At 32.8% G+C, this 24,859-nt stretch overlaps 1 protein-coding gene and 2 long non-coding RNA genes across 3 annotated transcripts; 2 read left to right on the forward strand and 1 right to left on the reverse strand.

Annotated features, from left to right (window-relative positions):
- The first annotated feature begins 481 nt into the window (after nt 1–481).
- Nucleotides 482–23,355, forward strand: LOC115883940 (kynurenine formamidase-like). The gene is made up of 4 exons (XM_030902369.1): nt 482–743; nt 15,253–15,354; nt 21,125–21,344; nt 22,627–23,355. The coding sequence occupies exons 1-4, from the start codon at nt 635–637 to the stop codon at nt 23,063–23,065; spliced, it is 870 nt and encodes a 289-aa protein (XP_030758229.1). The 5' UTR covers nt 482–634; the 3' UTR covers nt 23,066–23,355.
- Nucleotides 3,613–4,539, forward strand: LOC115883942. The gene is made up of 3 exons (XR_004050471.1): nt 3,613–3,666; nt 3,752–3,884; nt 4,350–4,539. It is a non-coding gene; the product is annotated as an uncharacterized LOC115883942 (long non-coding RNA).
- Nucleotides 5,200–5,644, reverse strand: LOC115883941. Its single transcript, XR_004050470.1, has 3 exons — nt 5,516–5,644; nt 5,291–5,452; nt 5,200–5,219 (listed from the first exon to the last, which is right to left on the reverse strand). It is a non-coding gene; the product is annotated as an uncharacterized LOC115883941 (long non-coding RNA).
- Nucleotides 23,356–24,859: the final 1,504 nt, after the last annotated feature.

Genomic DNA, 24,859 nt, shown 5'->3' on the forward strand with positions numbered 1-24,859 from the left:
TCCATAGCAAAAAAGTTACAGCGATTAATTTGTTAAAAATGGACATTTTTTAAAAACACCCCGTAACTCATAAACGGTAACAGATATCAATGTGCGGTTTTCATCATCAGGATTTTGGTAAAAATTGAGCTCCAGATACCGATATTAGGTTTCGTCCATCTCCCATAGAAAAGGGTGTTTCCCTTTAAAAGCGTCCAATTTTGGCCCACCCTGTACAGAGTACGTTATATGTTATGGGAAGCGCCACCCTGTATAATAAAATACTTTACATCATATTATTTCTTAGCATAGATTTAACCGAAATCTGAAAATCCATGAACATAACCACCATAACCAGAGTATTTTGTTATCTAGACCCGCATAAAAAATCCCGTTCTCTTTATTACACTCCGCTACTCCGCCTACAAGGACTTCTGCTTGCTTTTATTAATGTTAATTTATCAGCGAGAAATAAATACTCTCGGCATACTAATCAGATTCATTGGTTTGGTTCCGCCTCGACACCCTAGCATTAATCAAATTGCGAAAACACTTAGTTATTATTAGCGACAATAGTGAATAAGTCATAGAAATGATTCAACAATCGAGTTAGAGTTATTATTAGCAATTACTGGTATTATTATAAGCAGCAAAAATGACCCAAGAACCAAGTGAAATCGATAAACTGTATTATCCTCATTGGTGGCAGAAAAGATATGCACCTGAAGAAGCGTTAGAAAAGTTTATTAATTATTTAAATACAGGTATGAGCTACTCTATTATTCTATATTTGTTATGCATAAGTTTACAGGGTGACTCAGCGCTCTTAATGAACTCAGATCAGGGTTCCTGTTTATTATTTTTATTTCAATATTTTTTACAAGATTTGGGGGCAATGATAAATTTTAAAAACACAGTATGTCCCCGGATTGTCTTTACAAGAGGAAAAATCTTTTTTATTATTGACGTTTTGAGAAAAATGCATTCTTCATAAAAATTTTACTTGTTCTAAAACGGTTAATCCCGTTTATACCTTTCCAAATTTCCATACCGTTTTAGTGAAAATTAAAAAAAAACATGAAAATACGGTTGAATTTTTCAAGTCCTAAAAATCAAAAGGATTAATGGATGGTGTTATTATTAATTAGTTATTCTCTTTCTCGTTAACGTCATATTTTCTGTTGTCATTTTTGCTGTTGTTAAAGTACCACATTTTAAAAAGTATAATATACACATAGTCGATTTTCCGAAATCAAATGTCGATTAGTGTTCACTAAAACTAGTTTTAGTTTAGTTTCTTCAATTTTGTCATGAAACGGCGGCGCGGCGTATCATTAATTCGCTCATTAATTTATCAATAATTAATTGTCGTGCTGGATAGCATTCATTGCGAACTTACCACCAGGTTCAGCATTGGTCTGGTTGTACCAAAGATGCCGAAGAATGGGGTTGGAAGAAAACAAAAACAGGCATTACTCCAGTCACAACGTTGAAAGATCCAGCTCCAAAATCCCTATTGGCATTTTTATCCTGTAATTGCAAAACCAACAACTATCGTAAAGCCTGCGGATGCAGAAACGCAGGATTAAAATGTTCAATGATTTGTGCATACTGCAACGGGAAATCCTGTGACAACGTCACTGAAGTATCACTCGACGAATCCGATGAAGAGGAGTTGGACTTGCCTGTAAATATCCCTCTGGCGGCTGAAGATGAAGAGTTGGACGTATTGAGAGACCACCCTGATGAACCCAGCACAGCAGACACGATCGACTTTGACATCAATGAGGCAGATCCGTCGGGCTTGTGCAGATAAGTTAAAGTTTTTAATTTATCTAGTGGAGTAGGCCTCAGTTAAATGAAAGAATTAACGTATAAAAACTTTAAAATAAACGCGCCATGTACTTTACTTCTTGGGTGGTGTGGAAACAAGTACACATTTACAATAATTAAAATTAATTATTCATAAATTAATGATACGACACTGTTTTATGACAAAACTGATGAAACTAAACTGAAACTAGTTTTAGTGAACCCTAATCGACATTTGATTTCGGAAAATCGACTATACATAATATTATATCATATTTTACGCAAAATTGTAAAATTTCCAGGGATTTTGTGCCTAAACGGTTGACTAGCGAAAATGTTTATAAAACCTTTTTTATAGGAATAAGAATAAATATTGTGCTTATTTAATATTTAACCCAGAAAACATAGAGCGTTAATTAAAATTCTATTAATAACAATCTATCAAAAAATTATAACGAAATTAAATTACCATAGAAACGCGTTTTGATTTTTAGAACTCTGCTTTAGAACAAGCAAATTTTTTTATGAACAATGCATTTTCCTCCAAATGTCAATAATAAAAGATGTTTTTCCTCCTGTAAAGACAATCCGGGGACGTACTGTATATAATTTAAAAATGGATAAAACTTGCCCTACGTTCTTCACCCCCGTCTAATAAAATTCTTCTTAGGGCTCGAACTCATTGACGACCAGGTCGCAACGACCTTGCCGTCTGCTGGCCGGATGTATTGCGTTTTTAGCTGCGGCCAGATGAACGACCAGTTTCAACAGAGTTGTGAAATCTAATAATTTTTGACGTTTTACCAATTAGAAAATATTGTTTCAGAAATGTTAAAATATCCGAGTTAACTAAACAGCGAAGTTGCTATTCACAACAAACAAAAAGCATTGTGTACGCGCGACCGACAAAAAGGGAGATATTCTGTTTCTTTTTTCTACTGATATGGCGCCCGTATCGACTTTAGAAGAAAACATATTATATAATGTACCTAGTAGAAATGTAGTCTAATGAACCCTGTTTGAAAAACGTTAAATTAAATATCATATTTAAAATACAATTGTCCTCCTTGTACATGACTACAATACAACTAAAAAAACTAATTTAATAAAAAAAACAAGTGGTTGTAGAAAAACTTTAATATTATTTTTTTTATTTTTTAACATCGAAACCCGAAGGTATAACAACAGGTATCATACCAACCAAGGATATATAGAATAAGGATATTCGACTGGCCCAAAAAAACGTGCCGTATTTAGTCGAGGAAGTCGATTTCGTCACGACCAATGGGCGTCGAGTATTTGAAATTGAAAACATATAAATTGACGGTAACCTATGTTTTTTGACTCATTTCACTGACAGATGTGATGCGATTATTATTGTATTTTATAGATCCAAACGTTTTTTGAATAAATAATTTATTTTAAAGTTATTTCCTATAGGTTTGGTTTGACCTTCTATATTCTGGTATTTGTCTACTAATAAATAATATCTTATTTTGTATTTCGATGTATGGAAATCCGCAAGTTTTGTATCTGAATCCACAAAGAAATTTCGCTCTATAGTGAGAAAAATGTTATATCTTTTTAGACGCGTAGAATAACAAAATTTCTTATTTCAGATGTTCTAAATGTGAGTGCTTAATGTCAAAAATTAAAATATATACTTGAAATATTGGTTGAAATATTTCAAGTTATACCCTTTGCCCTTTGGAAGTAAACAAATATTGAAGAAAGCGTTGTGCCTTCACAGAATTTAAATTGGCATTAGGAATAGATTTCCTTAATTTAGTAATGATATTGCTCATAGAAATTGATAATATACTATTTTATATTCACTCGTTCAAGTGCTGATCTATTTTTAAATTGAATATTTATGTAAGTATTTTGTATAACATGATATAAATAATTTAAGGACATAAGAAATTAAAATTTCAAGTGCCAATATTGATTATTTTTCCAGTTTTATTCAAATATATTGAAATTAATATGGAAACAAAAGTTCATAAATATTATTCTTAATAACAAGAATTGAGATTTGGGGATAAGTTTGAAAAGCCATGTCAGAAGAGTAGGATTAAAGACAAAGTATTAAGGTAACATATATTTGCATAAAGTTTTAATAACACTGACCATTTTATTTGTTTATGTTTATTAATTAAAATTTAGTTGCAATTTATTTCATATTCTAATATTTTTGAGAAAATTTTACTTATATACATACCTGAATATTATGCTGCTTTTTTATTTTAAAGTGTGCCGACTGTGCTGTTATTTTTATACTAGTAATATTGTATACTGTAGGTATCGTATTCATATATAGTTATATATATCAGTAGTATAGATACTTACTTTCTTTCTATGCGTACTTATATCCTTTATAGTCTTTCTAAGTGCATATAATACTACTTTTTTAAGAGAAGGCAGTTTTTAATAATCTATTGTTAATTCCCCTAATTCTGTGTCCCCTGGTTCTGCTATACAACAATTATATATTTTTTTATCATTACTGATTTTAAAAGTTTCTTTTCAAAGAATTTGACCATATATTTTTTTTTCAGAGTAATTGGGCTGTTCCTGAACAATATTGAATATAAATATTCAAAAATATGATAAACTGCATATCCTACTAAGTAGATCAATACCAAAATTCCATTAGAGAAATAAGTTAAAATTATGTTTTACTTGTATAATTTTCTTGCTATTTGTCCACCATTATTTGTGACTTAGAAATTAAATAGTCAAAAAGAATTTAGTACCAGTTTTTATTTCCCAAAAAAATTAATTGTTAAATAATTACATATTGCTTAAGGTACAGTATATTATATTGTGTTTATAGTTGATAATTCTAGTTCTTAGTTGTTTATAGTTGATAATTAACAATATTTCTGATGTTAGATATTATATTAGATAAAAAATTTAATTACCAATAGCTACCTACCTATGTAGCTGCAGATTATACCGTATGATCGAGAAAAAACGGCGTCCAGTTGGCTGGGAAATGAAGATCGCTGTCATTTTATATGTAAATTTATATGGGAAATGTCATCGATCGTCATTTCCCAGCCAACTGGACGCCGTTTTTTTCGATCATACGGTATATTGTGTAGTAGGTACTGTATAATTCTTTAGTTCAAGAAACAAATATCAGTACAAGTATATAACCAAAAAAATGTTGATGCAAATTCTTTGTATAGCATACGTACCCCTATGGTATTCAACTTTTCATTGTTCTTTTAATTAGATACACAATAAGCACATTAATTCGTTTATTAAACAACCAAAACTAACTACTTAAATTCACAATATAAATATCACAATAAATGTATAAGCTTTGATCAATTCCTATTATTAATACCTGACGACTTCATACTTTATAACTACTAATGGCTATCCTACTAACACACTAGCCAACTAATAATAAATCTGTTCTAAAAAAATACAACATAAAGACATCGTTATTGCAATAATATAGAAATATATTCCATATATCATTAACTACCTATAAATACAATACCCACATCTTCTTTTACGCGAATAGTGCATTAAGAGGCAGAAATATTGCCTGCATTGTACATCGTACAAATTGGCTAGAATTTATTAATATCCATTGCAAACATTTCTCTTTCAAAGGGTCTAAATGTTTTGTCTTTTTACTGTGTCCCTGTATATGTTATCAATTAACAACAGTTATCAAATATGACCTGGACAATAATAATTGTTTTACCTTTTTTTCAAACTAAACTCTTTAAACAAACTATATAAATAAAATTTATCTCATAACCTAACTTGCTGCTAGAATTTCTTTCTTGTTATTCTATGTTCCTGTATTGTTATTCTTCACATTATCAATTTCAAAGGAAATCTATTCCTAATGCCAATTTAAATACTGTGAAGGCACAACACTTTCTTCAATATTTGTTTACTTCCAAAAAATGTCAAAGCATATAACTTGAAATAATATTTTAAGTATATATTTAAATTTTTGACATGCACTCACATTTAGAACATCTGAAATAAGAAATTTTGTAATTCGACACGTCTAAAAAGATATAATAACATTTTTCTAACTATAGAGCGAAATTTCTTTGCGGCTTCAGATACAAAACTTGCGGATTTCCATACATCGAAATACAAAATAAGATATTATTTATTAGTAGACAAATACCAGAATATAGAAGGCCAAACCAAACTCTAGGAAATAACTTTAAAATACATTATTTTTTCAAAAAACGTTTGGATCTATATTACAATAATAATCTCATCACATCTGTCAGTGAAATGAGTCAAAAGTCAAAAAAACATAGGTTACCGTCAATTTATATGTTTTCAATTTCAAATACTCGACGCTCATTGGTCGTGACGAAATCGTCTTCCTCGACAAAATACGGCATATTTTCCAACATAGCCCGCTATAGGGAGTTGAATATCCTTCTTCTATATATCCTTGATACCAACCATAAATAGAGTAGGTATGTCATATAAAAATGTTTTGAGTTTTTACTAGAATCGACCCTTGATATAAAAAAGGGATTAGATTTAAGTTTACCTTTGATCCAGTCTGTATACTATTTCTTTGGATTTTCTGCACGTGTGCAAAAACTACACTAAAACACTATATCTTATAGAAAATAAAATATTGTGCCTTGAATTTGAGGGATTTCATCTGAAAAATTATCAAATTCGGAAGAAAACCGGCAACAAGCGGCAGAAAATAATATTTCTGTGCAGTCTTCTGGTCGCAACGACCAACGGTTGGCCAGGACGTTAGTGTGCGCTATATCATTAGCTGCGGCCTGGCCGGTGCGACCTGGTCGTCAGTGTGTTCGAGCCCTTAATGTTAGAATATTTAAATGACTTAAAATTATACTTCTTCAAATTCGCCAAGCACAATGTTTTTCGACCATTTCTCCAAGTGTTCTTATTTAGTTTTCATATTCCACTTGCTACAAATTTAATTCATTACAAATTATATTTTGCACGTATCAAATCAATATGACATTACAAAACTTTCTTTTAAATTTGGCAACAATAAAGTCAATTTGACATTAAATTTGAGGGCTGCATGTTGTTCTAATCAGGACCGTATTATTTTTTTGATTAATTTAGTATTTTTGATATCTCTCATAACTCAAGAACGAATTCGTATTAACCATTGAAAATGAACAATTTGCTTTGTTTCAAGTTCAAATATTTTTTTCTGTAAAATAAAATGGGGAAAACTTATTCATCATTTTTAAAATTTACATGGGATTTCCTATGTCCAGGTCGTCGATGCAACAAACTGTATATTTAATTCGGATAACAAATAATGACTTAATAACATTAATACCTTTCCATATTTTAGAATTATGAATGATTATTATTTAATAAATGCCGGATGCGCCAGGAAATAGAAAATATTCGGAGATTGTCAGCGATTGTCATTTCCAAGCCAAATGGACGCCGTTTTTTTTCAATCGTACAACCCTTATCTTATTATCCATAATCAAGGGTACAACCATACGGTATTTATAGTTATTGCAGAAAAATACACCTACGATTCTAGGATTGTACAGGGTGGCGCCTCTCAAACGCCGCGGTAGCTCTAAGGAGAACGGTAGTTTATATCGAAATTAAATTTTGGCAGCAGAATTATACAGGGTGTCCCCAAAAAAAGTTACACATCAAAATTGTGTGTTTTTTTTTAATGAAACACCCTATATGTACAGGGTAGGTCAAATTCGACGCTTTTAAATGGAAACACCCTTTTCTATAGGAGATAGATAAAAAATAATATCGGTGTCTGGAGCTCAATTTTTGTCAAAAACATGATGGTGAAAACCGCATATCGATATCTGTTACCGTTTCGGAGCTACGGGGTGTTTTTCAAAAATATGCATTTTTAACAAATCGCTGTAACTTTTTTGCTATGGAAAATTTTGTATTTTTATGAAAACATTTCCAAAGCACCTTTTTACGTAGAATTTAATGGTTTAAGTATAATTTTTTTAAAATTAATAATTTAAGATTTATCAACAGAAAATTTGATTTTTTATATAGGACACCCTGTATATTTTTAATCTATTGAAAAGAATTTAAAATTACCTTTCCAAAAATATAACACACTTGATATTTTGCTCTATTTCTCTTCGAGATATAGAGTATATAAAAATTCGCCCGCTTTAAATAAGTAGGCTTTGAACGGCACCAGCTGTAATGCAAAAAAATTCTAGCTGTGAGCATCAATTAAAAACGAAAATAATATTTGCTATGAGAGATGCAGAATTTTATAACAATTTAAAATATATTTAACCAATATCAACACATTTAAACTATATCTAATAACAATAAAAATAAATAGCAAACCCAGACATGAGATAGACATGAGATTTTGCTACAGGTGCTCGACATATCGACCGTCTTCTGTTATGGACATACGGGGCAGTTTTTGAACATTTCTCGCGGAATTCATTAACTCAGTGGGGGTGAAAGAATGAGTGAAGTGGGGGTGAATACCCCCTCATAACTGCGAAGTATTTCTAATTCTTGTCTAGATTATAAGGAAGAATAAGGAACCTTTTTGCAAATATATCCATAGGATTAGATCCATGAGCACTAAGTCAGGCGGCCGCGACCGCCAACGGCTGGGATCTTGGTTAGCTATTCAATTATTTTTGAAATTGGCTGCAAAAATTTCAGAGGCACCGCCTCTGAAATTGCTGATAACTTCAGCGTCCAGAGGCGGTACGTCGTCTTGCTGAAAAAATATGTTTTCGAGTTCCATTAAGGGCATATCATCAATAAGGCGTCCAAAGCCTACTAATTAAAAGTGGCAAACTTTTAAAAATTCTGTATTTCGAAGGGGATTATAACAAAATATCAAGTGTGCTATATTTTTGGAAAGGTAATTTTAAATTATTTTCAATAGATTAAAAATATACAAGGTGTCCTATATAAAAAATCAAATTTTCTGTTGATAACTCTTAAATTATTAATTTTAAAAAAAATATACTTAAACCATTAAATTCTACGGAAAAAGGTGCTTTGGAAATGTTTTTATAGAAATAAAAAAAAATTCAAAGCAAAAAAGTTACAGCGATTTGTTAAAAATGCACATTTTTGAAAAACACCCCGTAACTTCGAAACGGTAACAAATATTGATGTGCGGTTTTCACCATCATATTTTTAGATGAAAATTGAGCTCCAGACACCGATATTAGTTTTCGTCTCTCTCCTATAGGAAAGGATGTTTCCATTTAAAAGCGTCGAATTTGACCCACCCTGTACATATATTAATTGTTTTTTGGATTCTAGGAAAAAAGTTTTTTAAACTAGATTTTATCAAATAATAAAGATCTACCCAGATCAAATTAATAATGTAAATGAAAATATCTAGGAAAATCTTTGTTTGAGGGGTAGGCAACCTTAATAGTATTTTGAAGAGACATGAATTCTCCATTGAATATCGAAATAATATACTGGGTGTTCCATTTATAATAAAAGAGTAACATGCTTTTAAAGGTGACCAATGTTCAATATTAATTTTGTCTCACCCTGTATAACTTTTTGTATCAAGTTTTAATTTGATTTAAAGTATAATAGTTAATTTATCTAAATATTAGGCTATACCGGGTAAATTCCAATTTAGGTAGCTTTTATTGTAACTTAGAAATTGTTCTTTATTTTTTAAATGTTAAATAATTATGTCAAAAATCCTTACATTTTAGTCATATACTTCTCTTATAAAACTCACCTTTATTTTTCGTCCAGAATCCGAAAATCAGTTAATATATAAGGTGTTCCATTACAAAAAACACAACTTTCATATGTAACCTTTTTTGGGGACACCCTGTAGAACTCTCTATATTTTTAAAAAGTGCTCTGAGTTAACATATGCTAACAAAATTTAATTTTAATATAAACTGTCGTTCTCCGTGGAGCCTCCGAGGCGTGTGAGAGGTGGCGCCTCCTATATTAAATTAATTTTAACTATATTAAATTAATTTTTAGCTAACATTTAAAAATTTTTTTTTTTTTGGAAAATAGTTACATTCGATCACTTACACTTAGTTCGATTTATTTTATTTTAATAGAAAACTTAGACTACTTGACTGAAGAGAAAATATAATACTTGAAGAAACATAAAATTAAATTTACATTTCTGCATTTATTAAAAATAATTTTAAAAGTAAGCGTAGGTGTAAATCCAGTGGCACAAGAAAAAAGCTTAATATTCTTTGTATCAGGTGGCCAACTAAAAATGGAAGGCGGCTATCTCAGGAACCACTTATCGCACAACTTTGGGAAAAAATCTAATAAGTAAATCGGCCAAGAGAAAAAAAGTCGTTGTGGAGAGAAAAAAAGTCGTTGTGGAGAAAAGAGAGTTTCCTGTTGAAAATCCCGTAACAACTTACTTAATCAAGGAAAATCTTTGATTTTCCCAGTCGTAAGTTCTGAGAAATTTCTTCGAGTATCTTAGACCGTTGGATGATTCCCATTCCAGGTTATGGATGGAGTCTCCCAGGTTCTTGAGTTCCGCTTTCATTGGGAAATCAGAACGGTTCTGTTTCAGTTAGTGAAGTGTTCGCTCAGTATATAGCTAGATCGTTTACTTTTGCATTGCCTTATAGAGCCTTAGAGTAGGAGGACTTTATTTGCTTTGTCTAATTTGTTCATATCCTCTAGGCATTCTTTGACCAACTTCCAATTGATGGTTACTGATTTGATCGCTTTTAGTGCTATCGAATTAGATGGCTATTCCCTGTTTCCGATATTTCCTATGTAGAATAAATTGTACGGATCTTTCGATAGCGTACAATATATCTGCCTGAAGGATACTGGGGTAGGTGCCCATTGGTTCGGAGTATTTACATTTCGGCCCAAATAATCCTATCCCTCTCCAAGTCTATCCTTATCCTATTCGATGATATAAAGTGGTAACGTCAAAATATCACCATGCACTCAATAATTATAAGTAGTTACTTCAAAAAAGTCCTATGGCCGCAAAACATTGCCGCGTTAATCCAACGGAAACTAAAGGTTGTCGCCCACTAGACCGCGGCGCGGCGCGGCACTGGGAAGAGAATTTTTTCCGGCTACGAAGGGACTGCGCCCACTATAGCGCGCTTTTGAAACGCGGAAACGCTATTTAGTTATAGTCGAAGTGTTTTTTACTTACTGTAGTTTAGTTTTTAAAGCAATTAGTTCAAGTACGGACGAAAGCGTATATCTTTTTCCAAATTTAAAAAAGACACGAGCATTTTTTTCAGTATTACAAAATATAAAGGATACATTTTACGCACTCCTCAATTGAGGGTTTTAGAAGCAAAACACCGGGTATCTCTACTCATCATATTTTTTCAGAAGAGACAAATTACTAATACTTTTGATAATTCTTATATATTCTGATGTGTATATTAGTTATGTGGTGAAAAGCCCCTGATCTTTTTTATATATTTAGGTAATTAGAATTTAAAAATTGGAGATTGCTGGTTTTGCCTCTACACCCCTCTATTATATTAAATCTTTGATAGAAAGGCATTTCGTCCATCTGTCTCTAGTGAGGGAAGACTAAAAAAAATATCATATTCCTTTATAAAAATTGATTTGCCTAATTTACCTTTAAAAATACAATTCTACCATTGATACGTATCACTAGTTCCTAGTCAAAAAGCCAACTGAAAAGACTCGAATGCAAAATTATTTCCGTTGTGAGTACGCACACTGCAACGCGCCGAAACGCGGGAGACGGAAAAAAGTTGCTAGAGAAATCTTCCGACTTCTTGACGGAAATCCCGCGGCGCGCTTCGGTGCTGCGCGCTCTAATGTGCGTTGGTCCATTTAAATACATGGCAAGCAGACAAAAGAAATTTCCACATGGCGCCGCGCCGCGTCGCGCCGCTGTCTAGTGGGCGACAAACTTAATACTGCCGTCGGAAGTTAAAAGGCGGCAAGTGACAAAACCATGGTTTTGAGAAAAATGGCAAAAACTTTGTGATGTTGTCCTTCACTAATAAGAATATATACATTCGATTTTATTATTCAAAACTAATTGGATATACTATATTTAGTTATTTATAGGTATTTTTAGACAATAGAGCTAGTTTTGTTTAAAAAAATGTTGGTTAATTCTTTCTTGCTTCGTTTTCTGTATTGAATACAGTAAGAAGTTGAAGTTAAAAGGCGGTAAGCGACAAAAAACTGTTCAAATGCCGCCTTTTAACTGCAAAACTAACTGACGATGCCGCTATTTAGAATCAAGTAAAATATGTTAAGGTTTTAACTTAAAAAAGATAAGTTTTAGGTAACATCTATTTATTAAACACAGTTTATTTTTTAAATTAATAGTCATCTTGCAAATTTTAAGCAGTTTTATGATAACAGTTATATAGTAAAAGGAATAATTTTAGAAATAACAGGGTGGTCCATAATGGATTGTTCTGTATATATTCTCATGCATTTTTTGTTTGCCTGCGGTCATTTTATAAACTAGAGAGTTTTTTGTGTTGTTTTACTTAGAGATATAACAAAAATTGTTAATGCCACCTCAAAAATCTTTGCATCCGGCGCTAGTATGGTGTCTGATTTTTTTGTTTTAAGCATGAGGATACGCCGTTGCCCCCTCTTCTAAAACCCAAAAACAATTTTACACTTCTGATCGATATACTATATAGTATCCAAATTAAAAAAATAATAGCAATGTTTTCATTTTTATAATATATATATTTTCCTGGCTCTAAATTATGCTTAAAATAAAAAAAAATTGAATGGATGAGTGAAAAATCTTTTCTTCAATAAATACAATAAATAATTTATTTATTGCCAATTAATTCGAAATATGAATATGAAACAATTAAACATTAAGATAACTTATAAATATATTTGTAAATATACTGATGTACCATTTAAAAGAAAAACTTATGGAGGCACTATAATAGTACTTATTTAATTAATGATACTTAATTTAATTAATAATACTTAATTATTGATAAATTTTACTAATTCTAACTATTGTATATATAACTATATATATTTTTTTTAATTTCAGGGGTGAAATTTATATTTTGTTAACACATGACACCAGGGCCGTATCTGGGGGGGTGTTTTGGGGGTTCAAACCCCCCCCGAAATTATGGCCGAAAATTTTTAAAAAGTAAGTGATCATTAAGTAAGTAAGTAAGAACGAAACAAAAAAGAAGAAGAAGAAGATGGATGAATATCAATGACTAAAGAATACAAGGACATGTAACGCCCATACAGGCCATCAACGACAATTTTAGCGATTTTAATAGTTGGTTGTGTGTAGTGAACTTTGTATAAACTTTATTACAATGGTAATTTGTTCAGCTTTCAAGTGTAAAAGGCGCAATGATAAGAAAGAGCCAGAAGTTACGTTATATAGGGAAATTAACAGTCCCCTACACCTTTTTAGCGTTTTTTATTGAATTCGATAATTATTTTTCTGATATTATATGTACTTGATATGTACTATACGTCGATACTAGTTATGTACCTTTTGTTAACATTTTAATACGTTTTTTCGTAATTAATCAGTATGATACCACCCGATACACCATAGGCGTAGTGAAAACATATAATATCAAAATATAAATATCCTTCAAGCGGCAATGTTAAGTAAAATATGTGCCACGGCACTGTTTGGAAGGATGGTCACAGTTTCGTCTCGGGTGCTATTTGTCCTTGTATTCTTTAGTCATTGATAAATATACATTATACACCTAACCTCACTTTTCCACTTTGAAAGCAAATGTCATTTTCGATTTTCGACTTTCAACATTCAAGTGTTTAAAACAGCAAAAGTTTGACAAGGACAAAGCTTTTGAATGTTGTGTGTTTTGCTGGTCATTAACGTGATTAACGTTTGTTATTGTTCTGCTATTAGACAAAGAATTCTTGGACTATGACACTTTAGCGGCAGAACTAGACTTGTGGCGGCAAAAATGGAAGCAGCTACCTGCAGTCGACCGACCTAAAATGCCATCGAAACGATAATCGGAGTGTAACCAGTGTATATTTCAAATATATACATTTTATTAATGATCCTAGCAACTCTACAAGTGTCAACAGCTACACCAGAAAGGTCTTTTTTCAACTCTAATGCTGCAATTATGCGGTATTCGGCGATCTCCGATCGGGCTTCGCCGATTTCCTATGTGTGTGGATGAGGAAGTCGGAGTTCGGCGACCCAATCGGCGACGAGAACGAGCGCTCGTCTCTATGTTGTTGCTATCAGAGCCCGCATGTGCGGATGGAAAGGCGAAGTCCGATCACGAGCGTTCGGTAGTTGACGAGCGTTCGGTAGTTGACGAGCGCTCGGAGTTCGCTAAATGCCGCATGTGCGGTTGCGGCATAAGACGATTGAAGGACTCCCTACGTAACTCTACAGGTCAGGAGCGATTGACAGGACTTGCTCTATTAAACGTACATAGAGAAATAATATCGATATCGAAGAGGTAGTCAATCGTTTTCCAGGGGAAAAGACCCAGTTTATCCTTTAAGATTAATAATTTTTACCTGTTACTTTTTTTTTTTTTAAAATTTTATTTTCAATTAAGATTTGAGTGTAGCCCAAAGCGATTTTTTATTATGCTTTTTTCCTAACAGCTTTTGTACCCCCCTCCCCTCAAGCCAAACCCCCGAAATTTTGGTCTAGATACGGCCCTGCATGACACCAAAATTAGCTACAAATCCATCATATAAATATGTATTGAATAATAAGTAATATATAATAATCTAATATACCTATAAAAATAGTTTAAAAGCTTACCTTTGCACAAAAGCCAATCACTATTATTACAATAAATTATTATTAATCTATACTAATATATAAAATCCTTAAGTGACTGACATACTGATTAATCACGATCCTGCTCAAACCACTCAACGTAAGAAGCTCAATTTTGGCATACAGGTTGATTCTAGGGTGTAGAGGTTCGATAAGAAGGAATTTTTCGAAATTCGAGTTCCAAGGGGTTGAAACCACCCCTCAAATATTACAATATTTTTTATTTAAAAAACGGTCAAGTTTCCGAAAAAAACGCTTAAACACAATTTTATTTTGTTTTTTTTGCATATTTTAAGCTTTTTTGAAAATGTATACAGGGTGTTTAGAAAAATCTGGTCATTGATTAATCACGATCCTGCTTACAGCGCTTGACGTAAAAAGCTGATTTTTGGAAAACAGATTGACTTTAGGGTGTAGAGGTTCGATAAAAAGGGATTTTTCGAAACTCGAATTCTAAGGGGGTGAAACTATCCCTCAAATATTAAAATATTTTTTATTTAAAAACCGGTAAGTTTTTCGGAAAAACTCTTAAACACGTATATTTTATTTTGTTGTTTTACATATTTTTAGATTTTTTATAAATTTAAAACCATTAAATATTTTATTAAAGAATGTAAACACTTTGAAGTAGTACGTATACTTTATACCAACTTATTACTTGAATATATTTGTTTCAGCAACAAGAACACTAAGAAACCAAGTAAGAACTGAATTCAATATTCCGTATGGGTTCCGAAATCGAGAAAAATACAATATTCTTGGAATCGATCTACCTGATGGTAAATATTTTATATAGATATACATAATTCCTTATCTCAAGTTAAAAATTATATTTAGTCTAGTAATTTACCTAGTAGTTTACTAGTAATACCAGGGTTGGACTGGTCATAATGTGAGTGGCGTCTGCCGACGCGCCAGGCCCCAGGCTTAGGATCTATATTGCAAATAGTAGTTAAAATAATTTATTCTAAATTATACAGGGTCCGGCAATAGCGCGTCGAGCATCTGTAGCTCCTAGAATAAAAAACTTGGGAATTTTGTTTAAGTGCAAACCTAAAGGATGTACTAGGATGTAATTCGGGAAAATATTTTAACTTCTATAGGGTGGCTCAAAAAAGTTTGAATGGATCTGGATGATTTTTTTGAAATGGCACACCCTGTACATTATTACGTATTTGGCTTCCTTTCAGCTCACTTTACATAATTCTAAGATATGAGTATATCTATTTAGTTAATTTCAGAGATATTAAAAAATAAATCAAAAATATATATTTTTCATCCCTTCTTAAAAAAAATATTAAAAATACAAGAACCTGCTCTGAAATCAAAACTATAATAGGTATTTACTTTACATAGTTTGTTCTTACTTCGCTATAAATATGATAATCGTAAATCATACAGGATGTTCAATATTCTACACCAAACTTTCAAAAATATAAAATAATTTTTCTTCATTTTTTTATATGGAACACCCTGTATATTATTTTTTTATTAGATCGAGAATTATAAAATGAACATTTTTTGTATCTAAAGTATTTCAAAATTTTCAATAGTTTTCCGGATATACGGAGTATTATTACATATGGCGCTTTCAACGGTAAAATAGGAGAGAAAAATCATTGGGTGGCTTGGGTATTTAAAAAAACGAAGAAAAATTATTTTATATTTTAGAAAGTTTGGCGTAGAATTTTGAACATCCTGTATGATTTACGATTTTCATATTTATAGCAAAGTAAGTACAGACCATCTAAAGTAAATGTCTAATATAGTTTTAATTTCAGGAGATTTCTTGTATTATTAATATTTTTTTTAAGAAAGACTGAAAAATATATATTTTTTTTATTTATTTATTAATATCTCTGAAATTACCGAAATATATATACTCATGTCTTAAGATTATGTAAAGTGTTCTGAGAGGAAGCCAAAAATGCAATAATATACAGGGTGTTCCGTTTAAAAAAAATCATCCCGATCCACTCACACTTTTTTGAGCCACCCTATAGAAGTTAAAATATTTTCCCGAAATACATCCTAGTACATACTTCAGGTTTGCACTTAAACAAAATTCCTAAGTTTTTATTCTAGGAGCTACAGATGCCCGACGCACTATTGCCGAACCCTGTTTAAGATTCTTGCCTTGAACTGTTGATATAGAAATCTAATTCCACACTGTGTTCGTCATAATGTGGATCAACCTGCTCTCACTACCGGTTTGGTAGCCCTACTCCATCACCAAGTGAGCTTGGGTTGTTTCCACAAAATGACAAATGCAGTGCAGTGTACCTAAGTCTAGTGTTTACCATATAATATAATACACGTCCAATCAAGTTCCTTCCGCTCATTTTAATAATACCGGACATGGGTTCCTACACTCAAATGACTTGTTTTGATGCCCTCTACAACCCCTTTCAGTTCGTCGCACTAAATGTGGGACACCCTGTATAATTCATTATATATATACTGCAAGAAATGTGTTTTCCATTTTATATTTTATTCTTAGGTATAGAGAAAATAGAACAAAGTGACGGTAATATTCTGAAATTATCCCTGAGACTTTTTTTAATTACCAGTATGCTTTTAATAGAGTCGTGGTATTCGATATTTCTTAGTAGAATGTCGAATGCTTAAGGGGGGGAGGGGGGAGGGGTTAATCACCGCGACCTTACAGATCTATTTTGTGTTCCTCTTTTTTGAGTTATAACGGGTTATAACTCATCATACAGTCTCAGGGCTTTAACAAAAGCAAGTACCTGAGAAGGCCACAAAAGCCAGCTCTCCCTCTTCGACATCAGCCGTACCAAAGCTATTACCAAAAATTGTGGTATTTTTCCATTTTCTCCACAGAATCTGCATTTGCCGTTGTTTCTCACCTTCAATATACTAACATACTACTCAATATACTAATATACTGAGGTGTTCGTTGAGGAGGCATTGTCCTGTTAGAAAATCCCGTGACAATCCGAAGACTGTTCTTACTTAAATCAAGGAAATTTTTTGATTTTTCTCGGTCGTAAGTTCTGAGAAACTTTTTCGAGTATCTTAGATCGTTCGAGGATTCCCATTCCAGGTTACGAATGGAGTCTTCCAGATTCTTCAATTCTTCTTTAAGTTGGTTTCCACTTGGAAAGCAGAACGGTTCTGATTCAGTTAGTGGAGTGTTCGTTCTTTTCTAGCTAGATCATTTGCTTTTTCATTGCGGTAGGCGGGCATCCAGATTAGGAGGACTTTATTTTCTTTGCCTAATTTTTTAGCTTCTCTAGGCATTCGTTGACTTCGAATTGATGGTTACTGATCGCTTTTAGTACTGCTTGACTATGGGATAAGATGGTTATTAGTATATAGTTCGTATCTAAAATTAATGGTAAGCATTTTTTAGTAGAGTACCAACCTAGTTTCCCTGTCAAACTATTGCCCAATCAAGAATGTTTAAAGGCATTCTAATTTAGTCATGAACTAATTACAATTAAACAAATGACTCCTTCTACTCGTATTACCAAGAATGAAGATTGGTTATACTCATTGGTTAGACTCATTTCATGAACTAATTATAATTAAACAATTGACTCCTTCTACTCGTATTACCAAGAATGTAGATTGGCTAGACTCATAGAATTTAAGAAATTGGTAACATACCTCCTAATATAAATTATTGAAATTTATTAATTTATATTATTACAAACCTATAGTATCCCATCTACCATTATATATAGGATCCTATATCTCCTACGCGAAGCAAAGGGCTTCAGTGGAAGCTCTCCATCGGGTTCTGTTTTTGGCAGTTGTTTTTGCTTCCTTCCATGTTGACCCTACGTGTTGAAGCTCATCCAGTATGGAACGTCTCCATGTTTGAGCAGGTCGTCCTTGCTTTCTTTTTCCTTGGGGATTCCACTCCAACGCTGATCTCGCTATATTACTATCAGTTTTCCGCAAAGTGTGACCTATCCAACCCCATTTTCTTTTGCGGATTTCAATGCCTACTTCTTGTTGGTTTGTAAGATGGAGCAGGTCGGTGTTACGTATAGTGTCTAGCCAAAAGATTTTAAGTATTTTCCGCAAGCAGCGATTGATAAATACCTGTGGACGGTTGATGGATATTTTTGTCACTCTCCATGTCTCGCAGCCACATAATAAAACCGGTATGACGTTGGAATTGAATATTCTTAATTTTGTTTGTATGGAGAGTTGACGGGAGGTCCAAACTGATTTTAGTTGGCCAAAGGCTCGCTGCGCCTTCCTGATCCTGCTGACAATATCCGCGTCTGCGCCACCGTTTGCTGTTACAATACTTCCCAGGTAAGTAAACTCTGTTACATTCTCGACATATTTGATTCCTACATTGAATGGAGTGTTGTTTTTTATTAATGCGGATTGACTTTGTTTTGTCGATGTTTATGCTTAATCCTACTTTGTCTGCTTCTGTTTTTAGACATCTGAACATCATTTCCATGTCTTTGAAGGATTGCGTTGTGAGACAGATATCATCAGCATAATCAAGATCCGTCAGATGCGATGTCAGAGTCCATTGTACTCCCCTAATGTTTGCTGTGGCTTTAGTCAAAACGCTGTCGAGCACGATATTAAATAAAAGCGACGATAATGTGCAACCCTGCTTTACTCCTGTCCCTAAGTTAAAACTGTCGCTGGTTCTACCGTTGTGCAGCACATTGCATTTTGTGTTTCTGTAGAGTTCCTTGATTATATTAATTAGTTTTTCCGGAACACCATTTTCTTTTAGAGTTTTCCGTACCATCGCATGGGGGATACTGTCAAAAGCTTGGACGAAATCTATGAATAATAAGAATAAAGGTGACCTAAATTCTATTGACTGCTCTATGATAATGCGCAATGTGTTAATATGGTCAATGCACGAGTGGTTCGGTCGGAAACCAGCTTGGTTCTCTCTCAGAGTAGGCTCTATATAGGAGTTTAACCTTAAATGAACTATAGAGGATATTGTCTTGTGAATGGTGTTTAACAAAACAACACCTTACCAGTTGTCACAGTTAGTGGTATCTCCCTTTTTAGGGAGTTTAATAATGAGACCCTGTTTCCATTCATCTGGGATGATGTTAGATACCCAAGCTCGTGTAATTAGAGGATGCAGTATGTCTGCTGCTGTGCTAGGATCTGTTTTGAGGAGGTCTGCAAGGACGCTATCGGGGCCGGCTGCTTTATTGTTCTTAAGTCTTTTAATAGCCTTTTGTATTTCTGTTTTCGTTGGCGTGTCGCAGTTGATAGTCATTTCGATTGTTGGCTTCGGTTCCTCGTTGTCGAAATTTTGTTCACTTATTGGTCCAAGCAGGTTGCTGAAGTGTTCTTTCCATCTGTCAAGCTGTTCTTCAGAGGATGTTAGTGGTCTGCCGTCTTTGCTTTTAATAACTGTATTGAAGTTACTACGTTGTCCACTCAGGTGTTTTGTTATTTTGTACAGTTCCCTCATATTGCGTTGTTCTGCGGCTCTTTGTGCCATCTACCATTACTCCAGGCTAATTTGCTTAGGCTCTTTAAAATCATAGACCGATCCTGAGTTATACCAAAAATTGATAAATGATTTGTTCCGGAATTTTTTTCGAACTCATCAATATTTTGAATATTCGATTTTAGATTGAAAGTTGGGACAGTTTTCTAAAAATATTCATGAGGGACAAAATTCTACATTGTCTATTGTGCGCTGCTTCCTGCCACCGATTTTGCATGCTTATCCCCTTTAAGTTTTTATGGAAAATATCCTTGGTACCTTTTGAGTTGTCCACCCGGTTTACTCTTCCGTTGGCTTATAGGCGACTAATCATCGTGTCATGTCATATCTGACCCAACCATAGGGCCTAACTAATAGAAGATTGCAATTGTCATTTCTCCAAATAAACCATTTTGATTAGTTAAATAGTACCTACCGGTATGAAGTTTTCTATGCCATAAAAACATAGAGGGCGCATAAGATTCTGCAAATTTATTCAGAAACCTGAGAAGATCTGTAATATACAGGGTGACAATTTGAAAACGAACAGTATTTAATATTACCCCTACCGATGATAGTATGAAAATTTGGCGAAACACGTTAATTTACATATCAAGGGGGACAATTTTTGAGGCATTTGTTGTCGTGTTACTTTCAACCCTTTGACTCCCAGGGCACCTACCCCTAAAATTTTAAATGGCAACCCCTATTTCTTTTACCATTTTTGTATTCCTTATAATATTTTCAAAAAAATAATGCAGTTTATGTAGAATTCTATAAGAAACACAAAAATGGTAAAAGAAATAGGGGTTGCTATTTAAAATTTTAGGGGTAGGTGCCCTGGGGGTCAAGGGGTTGAAAGTATCACGACAACAAATGCCTCAAAAATTGTCCTCCTTGATATGTAAATTGACGTGTTTCACCAAATTTTCATACTATCATCGGTAGAGGCATTATTAAATACTGTTCGTTTTCAACTTGTCACCCTGTATGTAAAAAATAGTTTCTACTGAAACTGTAGAAATTAAAATAATACATATTGTAATATGTAGTATTTTATTTTGTAGTATTTTAATACTATTTATTCGTAGATTCCCCTATCATAATTTACGTTCATGGAGGGTACTGGCAAGCTAAAGAAATCACACACACCAATCAAGGTTTTATATCGAAAATTTTTCACAAGCATGGTATTAAAGTAATTACACTCGGGTACGAACTGTGTCCAGATGTCGAAATTAAAGATATTATAATTGAAATTGAAACGGCTTTGAGAAGATGCCTGGATTATGCCAAACTCAATATGTCGAAGTAAGTAACTCCAGTATAAGAGTTTTTTTCTGATAAGATATTTTTCTATACAAGGTGTCCCAGAAATAAGTGCAACTATTTTAACTGGTAGTATAGTTCGACCCCAGAAACAGGCCCATGAGGTTTTTTTGCGAAAAAAAAATTTGAAAATTTGAAATTTTTTGAAAAAAATTTTGGAATTTTTTTTAATTTTTAGTTAAAAAAATAATTTCTTGATAATGTGGCAACATAGGTATTAGATTAAATTTACAAGAAAGAAAATCCAGAAAAGATCCAGTAGTTCTCAAAATTTTAGCAAAAAATCATTTTTTTTTTGGAAATTTTTGAAAGTAAAATAACTCCGTTATTTCGGACTTATTTGAAAAACGGTAAAGATAAATTATGTTTCTTTTATCGAGATCTACCACCTCTTAAAATACTTGTACTTATTTCTGGGACACCCTGTATAAGGAAAAATCAAAAGGAAATAATAAGTGAAACACTCTGTATATTTCAAAATAATTTTAAAGGGTGCACATTGTCTCCCCACATATACCCATAAAATATTTCGGTTCAACATCGTTCCGTTTTCGTATAATCAACCGAGGCGAATGAGGTGCGCCACCTTGTATAATTATTTTAAAATTTGTCAAGCTTTTGAGAAATTTATTCCCTTCATCAGGACAGTTTCATGAGTTAATCATACAGGATATTCAAAATTCTACGCCAAACTCTAAAATATAAAATAATTTTTCTTTGTTTTTTTTTTAATGGAGCACCCTGTATATTATTTTTTTATTAGATAGGCAGTTAAAAATTGGAATTTTTTTGTATTTAAAGTAAGTATTTCAAAATGTTTAATGGTTTTAATGAATTTGTCATATAAATGATCAAAAAAAATTATGTCGTCGCCAAAAAAAAACATGTATTATTATTATTAATTAAACATATTTCTATGCGGCAAATTTCTAATTGGCACCCTGTTAAAAGTATATTCCCCTATTCATAATATACGTGAAATCGTCAAACTGGACATAATAAATGAGAAAATGACTTTTCAATTCTCAAGCTCAATGATTTGATATCACTTTTGAGGGTATGTCCTAAAATGCTTTCCTATTATAGGTATTTTTTTTGTTAGTGGCAACTGAGCAATATGGATATTTTTGTATAGCGATGGTGTACAAAATTGGAACTACTATAGTGCTATCGATAATACTTTCCTTTTTGTGTATCATGACCTTAGACTATAATAACTAATAACAATAACTAATATTTTAACTAAGTACAATTTTTATTTTAGGGGAGTACATCTGGTGGGTCATTCAGTCGGAGCACACTTAGTAGCATGTATGTTCAACAACTTTATCCCTAACTTATCCTACGATGACCAATCGCTGATTAAATCAGTTTTCTTGTTATGTGGAATATACGACTTATCCCCTCTACCCCAAACAGAAATCAACAAACCGCTAAATCTGACTGATAAAGAATCAAAGGCAGTTAGTCCCCAATTTATGACACTATCTAGTCCAGAACATATGAAGTTCTACGTCATTGTGGCTGAGTATGACGCACCACCGTTCAGGGAACAGACAGAAAAGTTTCATAAGAAATTAAAGGAATCTGGTTTTCAATCGACCTATCGACTACTGAAAGGAGATGACCATTTTACTGTTATTGAAAGACTGGTAGATGAAGAATATGATCTGACGCAACTTATTTTAAGCGCAATTGAATAACTATGTATTAATAACGATAAATTATATTAGCGTTAATTGAAAAAATTGGGAAGATACACAACCTAATGGGCGAATTCGTGACAAGGCTGATTTGATTTTCCCTCCTACGTCTCAGGCGCTGTACGGTGGAGCCGCCACTCGTTCTGCGGCCAACGCATATAACACTTATTTTCTCTAATTAGACAAACAAAGGCATATCAAAGACGGTGTGGAACTGAAAGCAACAGTTTTTCCATATTAAAATATGTAATATCTCTAATATGTTTGACGAAAATATCTTTAGATAAAAAATCCGCGTTAATATATTGAAAATTTATTCGTGTTAAACATAGAATAAACAACAAAAATAAAAATTCTTTTGAATAATTTTAAACGTACTGAATATTTTGTATGGTCGAAAAAAAGTCATTTAATTGGCTTGAAAATGACGATTATTGACATTAACTATAATATTTTACATATGAAATAACAGCGATCTTCATTCCAAGCCAACTCTGACGCCGTTCTTTGTTTAATCATATAATATTATATTAAATTGTTTAATGATAGAAAATCCGTATTTTTAACGTCCTGTACCCAAAATCCGTAAATCTACGGACTAATCCGTAGTTCTGGCGTAATTGCGTCTCCGGCAACCACTCACTCTGTCGGCTTAAAGCAGAACTACGGTGCAGTATTCTTTTTCCGCTGCGCTGTAAACGAATATCAGCACTCAGCGGCGCAGATCTAAACTAAATCTCGGACATGTCGACAGTAACGCCATCTGCATCTCGGACACATTTTGGACGATTATCCAAAATCGTCCATAAGGTTGCGTATCTTCTTATTTCTTCAATCAACGATATTAGGCAATTATTCATCGAATCTAATTGTGGGTTGGTCCAACCATATATCTCACCTCAATACTCCAAAACCCTCTACTTTTTACACTGGACGTGCATTTCGCTAATCATATTATGTTAGCATCACCAGCAGATGATTAAAACTAAAAAAACTTTAAGTTTTAATCATATGCTGAAGATGTGAATTTTTATAAATATATTCTTTTGGTCTGTTCTGTTACATATTAAAACCGTTGTTTTTAATTATATCTCGACTATTTTTTATTCGTATTTTAAGTGCTGTAATTTTTATTTTTAATAAAAAGTAACTTTACCAATACTAAGATTTTAGTGACGTTGCTAAACATTATTGATTTGAGGCGAATTTTCAATTTGACTTTGAAAGAAGATTCAAAGACAAATTCAAATTTGAAGACAATATTTTTATAGTCTAAGGCCAGTGGCAAGCCACTACACTACTCAAAACAACTATCGCACATTTCTAAAAAACATACAGTATAACTTCAATAGTCCGGACTCTCTCTAGAACGGACACTCCGGTAATCCGGACACAGTTATTGTTCTGGCATTTTAAATCATTGGCCCCTGAAATCCGGGCACAAAAAATCATACGCGAAATCTCAGAATTTTCCAATCTGGGCAAGCAGAAACGTTTACATTTTGTTTATGAACTAAGTCTACATTTCTGCATTGGATTCTAGAGCGGGTTAAATAAAATAACTCCATTCAAACGAACATATAAGATTCTTACACTCGCCAAAATCTGCAGTGTTTGGCCTGAGCAAAAGGGATAAATAAGGACTTTTATATCAAAATAATTTCAAAGGCCAGGTAGGAATACCATTATCGAATACCATTATCGATGATGTATTGTTTTAAAGGCAAATAAAAACAATTTAGAAGAGAAGAATAATCTAAACTTGAACTATAGTATATCCAATGCGGGAATCCG

The sequence above is a fragment of the Sitophilus oryzae genome, unplaced genomic scaffold, assembly GCF_002938485.1.
Source record: "Sitophilus oryzae breed Bouriz unplaced genomic scaffold, Soryzae_2.0 scaffold_2006_pilon_pilon, whole genome shotgun sequence".
NCBI classification, from domain to species: Eukaryota; Metazoa; Arthropoda; class Insecta; order Coleoptera; family Curculionidae; genus Sitophilus; species Sitophilus oryzae.

Coding starts and splice junctions, on each gene's coding strand:
- LOC115883940 (XM_030902369.1), top strand. CDS start 635: ATGACCCAAGAACCAAGTGAAATCGATAAACTGTATTATCCTCATTGG. Junction 744..15,252: donor TATTAATTATTTAAATACAG/GTATGAGCTACT, acceptor TATTTGTTTCAG/CAACAAGAACACTAAGAAAC. Junction 15,355..21,124: donor TGGAATCGATCTACCTGATG/GTAAATATTTTA, acceptor ATTTATTCGTAG/ATTCCCCTATCATAATTTAC.